The sequence below is a fragment of the Trachymyrmex cornetzi genome, unplaced genomic scaffold, assembly GCF_001594075.2.
Source record: "Trachymyrmex cornetzi isolate Tcor2-1 unplaced genomic scaffold, Tcor1.1 scaffold854, whole genome shotgun sequence".
Lineage (NCBI taxonomy): Eukaryota > Metazoa > Arthropoda > Insecta > Hymenoptera > Formicidae > Trachymyrmex > Trachymyrmex cornetzi.
This window is the reverse complement of record NW_017300196.1, coordinates 90,883-95,584: the sequence shown is the minus strand read 5'-3', so window position 1 is coordinate 95,584 and position 4,702 is coordinate 90,883. Positions and strand designations below refer to the sequence as shown.

At 37.6% G+C, this 4,702-nt stretch overlaps 1 protein-coding gene across 2 annotated transcripts in view; it reads right to left on the bottom strand.

Annotated features, from left to right (window-relative positions):
* Positions 1-4,227, bottom strand: part of bou (glycosylphosphatidylinositol anchored membrane protein boudin) — a 19,151-nt gene extending 14,924 nt beyond the window's left edge. The window contains exons 1-2 of one of the 2 annotated variants that reach the window (XM_018519935.1): positions 4,000-4,227; positions 3,615-3,763 (exon numbers count right to left, since the gene is read on the bottom strand). In XM_018519935.1, the coding sequence (XP_018375437.1) occupies positions 3,615-3,684 (70 nt within the window). In that variant the 5' untranslated portion in view covers positions 3,685-3,763; positions 4,000-4,227. The remainder of the gene's footprint in view (positions 1-3,614; positions 3,764-3,999) is intronic. The other variant, XM_018519936.1, reaches the window with a different exon arrangement.
* Positions 4,228-4,702: the final 475 nt, after the last annotated feature.

Below are 4,702 nucleotides of genomic sequence, written 5' to 3'. Positions count from 1 at the left end.
GGTGGCACCCAGTTGGACACGGCTCAATTGGACACGAGCCACTCACAGCGCTTGAGACTACAAAGCTCTTAGGCACCTGGTTGCTGTGATTGATGGTGTCCAATCGAGCCGTGATCAATCGGGATCACCCCGGTCTAAAGTCGTACTGCATCCTCGTATTCAACACACTCACACAATTAAAATGTATCAGGAGACTCGGTAGTGTCTCTCGTCAAGTTCATTTCTATAGTACATTAATAAAACACCTTTTTTATATTATTATGAAGGAAATAATACCATGTCATGAAAGAGACGCTACAGCGTATCCTTTACAGGAAGGAACTCGCTTATGTAATTACAAATTGTTTTGTTTAAACAAATTGATGTTATAAAAAAATACATATATATTGGGGAAGAATATAAAATTTTTACAATTCACATGAGATATAATATCATATCTGTAAGGCAGTGTACTTGATGCTTAGATATGAATATGCTTGTGTACATATTTTTCAATCCAATTTATGTCATTTATTCATTCAGATACGTCGTCGTCGTCTTCGCAAAATCTTGTTCCCTTTTGCAACACTTTCTACATTCTCTTTCTGTATCTTTTTCTACACCTCTTCTGCACTTTTTGTAATTATTTTCTGCACTTTTTTTACACGTTTTCTGCACTTTTTCGACATTTTATTGTCTTTTTATACATTTTTTCGGATGGCACCCAGTTGGACACGAGCCACTCACAGCGCTTGAGACTACAAAGCTCCTAAGCACCGGTCGCTGTGATTGGTGGTGTCCAATCGAGACGTGGTCAATTGGGATCCCCATTTTTTCTGTACTTTTACTGTACTTTTCTCGCATTACTTCTGCACCTTTCATATACCTTTTCTGCACTTTTTCTACATCTCTACCACATCTCTCTCACATCTCTCCCGCATTAATTTCGCATTTTCTGCACCTTTCCATTTCTCTTTTCACCGTTTCCGCAACTCTTTGCATCTCTTTTACACCTTGTCTGCACCACCTCTACACCCCTTTTGTATTTCTTCCGCATTTATTCTGTATCTCTTCGCATTGTTTCTGCACATCTTTCGTAATTTTTCTGCATCTCTTCTACACCTTTTAACCCTTTGAAGCATACATTTTTCTTTACGTAGAATTCAGTTAAAATTGGTTACTCGGGGGGTTTTCGGAGTCGCTGATTACGAATCTGACCTCAGATTTTCAAAATTTAAAATGGCGGATCCAAGATGGCGAATCAAAAAGCAAAAAGTTACTTGATCAGGACGAAATTGGGTACTCGAAAGGTTTTCGGGGTCGCTGATTACGAATCTGACCTTGGATTTTCGAAATTCAAAATGGCGGATCCAAGATGGCGGCAAAAAATTAAAAAATTTTGACTTCGAATTTGTAATAAGCGATTCGAAAAATCTACTTGACCCCATTTTACAGCACCAGAACTAATTTTTTAATTTTTTGTCCGTCATCTTGGATCCGCCATTTTGAATTTTGATAATCTGAGGTCAGATTCGTAATCAGCGACTCCAAAAATCCCCGAGTATCCAATTTCATCCCGATCAAGTAAATTTTTGCTTTTCGGTCCGCCATCTTGGATCCGCCATTTTGAATTTTGAAAATTTGAGATCAGGGTATCGATTCTCTAATTTTTATCATGGTGAAAATGTGAGCCATTTCACATCGCGTGATTCCCTAACTTTCATCATGGTGCGATTGCGAACAATCTCACGGGAGTTTGTTCGGCAAGAAATTTTTTGTCTAATGGTGAGATCTGAGAAAGAAAGACTGAGAAAGAGAGGAACCACCGCCGACTGAACCGACTAAATTGACAGTTTTAAGATTAAATATATAATTTTGCATAGTCCAAAGACAAAAATAAAGTCGAATGGCAATATACATGGTATCAATTTTATTACTGGATGAAGAGGATGAAGAAGGGAAGGGTTCCGATTGCACACATCGCATATTGCACACATGTATCGCTGATTGGCCAATTTAAAAATAAAATAATCTTATTGGCAAAACAGTGAAAAATTACTAGGCACCAGTTGATATGAGTGGTGTGTACAATTAGAACTGTAGGCAAATGGGATCTCTTTGAAGAAGCCTTTGAACCACATATAAGAATTACACGAAGAATACTTAGAGATGTTCATTTTCAACAGGATTAACTTTGTAAATAATGGCAGAAAATCGTTTAGGCCCAGTTCCACGACTCACTTTACTTTTAACTACTTTTAATCAGAGTTCGACTTATTCGTCATTTGTTTTCAATTGTAGAATTGAAAAAAAATTAGGAATAAATTAAACTTTATGGCCGTGATCCGATTCATGCTGATAACGCTCATGAGCATCGTTTGTCTTCGTTTAATATTTGACAACAAGGATGAAATGATTTTTAAGAGTTGTGAGTGTGAATCGGACCGCGGCTTATGTTTCACTTCACATTTTCACGTTTTTTCCCACACCGCCAACTCTAGTGATTTCGTATTTTCACTTCATCGTTATGGAATCACGCGGACAAACTCACGTGAGATGAAAGTGCGAAAAGTGAGTGATCTCACTTGAATTACAGAATCGAACCCCAGATTCGTAATTAACGACTCAAAAAACCTCCCGTACATGATTTTCGGCTAATTAACTATTGTTGATTAGTAACAACCACATTTATTGTTAAAAAGGAATTAATTTTTTCAGTTTGTTTGTTTATTTATAAAATACATTTCGTCAACAATAGGAATGTTTTCACGGTTTTTTTTATAACAACTGATGTTTTACAAAACCGATAATATTCTTTTCATTGTAGTAATATATAAGAAACTGTATGAAAAACATAAAAAACTGAGGTTAAAAAGATATGACATATATGTCACACTGTGCCGCAAAGGGTTAAAGGATGTCCAAAGGACATTTACATCATAAGAATGTCTTCAAGATGCCGCTCTTGAAGGACTGTGTTCTATGGGACATTTTCAATAAAAATACTTGAAATATTTTAATTTCACGTCTTTTTTTATGGCATTATCTTTGGTTTTTTCTGTCAAATATACTTGACCTCTTTTTTACATTTTAATGTCTTTTTCGGTAGATTAGTTTCGTTACAAGAAGAAATTAAACTTTATAAAAATAACGATACAAATTATATTAATTTTCTTACGAAAGCCAATACGAAAGTCTTTTATCTATCTTCTAGAGACACAGATGACAATGAATTGTTTCATCCTTATTGTTTGCCAATATTAAATAAGGATTAAATGAGTCATTCTGTCATCTGGATCTTTTACTGAAAAACAAATTTCCTTTGTATCATGGAAATATATTATACTTCCATGCTTTGTATGAAAAATTTCTTTTATTTAACATGTGTTGTATTTCGATTCTTCAAATGTTTCTCGCAGTGGGCGTAACGTAAAATTATAGATTTTTGTCCTGAAATCGGATGTAAATTAGGTATAGATTGTTCGAAGCGATCTGAGCTTGAGAACTTTTTCTCCGAGGAAGAACGCAAGCGTTTTCTACTTTTCCGCGACTACTTTTCGTTCTTCATAGTCGCGCTTAAAAGAACTTATGAGATACGAGACCCCACCCAAAGCATATTGTCGCGTTAACCTCACCTGTCTCTACCAGCAACGAGAGTATCGCCAGCAACATGCACGCCGCGACGCAGCGTCTCGTCACAGCCATTCCGATTCCACAGGTCTGATTGCGGTCTCCGAATCGCCTTCCGTAATCTCGATCGTCGTTTCCCTCTCCGCCCGTTTCCCTGTCGATCACGAAATCACAAAAACTCAAAATGACATAATGACAGGCACCGCTTATTTTCCACATATAAGAATTCAGAATTCTTTTAGGCCCAGTTCCACAACTCACGGTTGACTCTTAACCGAGGTTCAACTTATTCATTGTCTCCAATTCTAGAATTGGAAAGAGACGAGAAACAAATTAAACCTCGGTTAAGAGTTAACCGTGAGTTGTGGAACTGGATCTTAGGAGGATTACTTGGAGTAGAGATTTGGGGTTTGTCGGAGTTCTCCAACTCCACTGATGTGAAAACCAGTGCGAACGATCCCCTCAACGACTCGAAGATGTTGCAAAGTTGTACAAACTGCGAAGTTGCGCCCTGAACTTAATCTGATCTGAGCAAGTAAGCACTCGTCAAGCACTCGTCAGCACTCGTGTTCGTGAGGTTGGGCGCATTCACCTTCAACAGCAACGTACATATATACGTATGTGATATACATATATATACACACACATACATAATACACTCACAGTGTGCTTTTTGCACGCATGCGCATTGCGCAATGATAAAGGCAGCAAGCAGTTAAATCTTAGCGGGTAAAATGGAAAGGTTAATTCCACTAAAATATAAAGGGCTTCACACATGAAATGCATAACAGAGTATAAGCATAACATAAGACTGCTGGACCAATGAGCATCTAGCATAATGTCGCCATATTGATTTACATAAGATGCTCATTGGTTTAGCGGCCTTATGTTATGTTTATGCTCTGTTATGCGTTTCATGTGTGAAGCCCTTAAAGGCCGCAGCACACACTCTTGCATAACGCATAATGCATAGTGCGTAAGCGAATCTACTAATCAGAATCTTTCCTTTCCTCCCATTCCATGGAAAAGAAGAATTTTGATTGGTTGATTCCTTTATGCACTATGCGTTATGCAAGAGTGTGTGCTGCGGCCT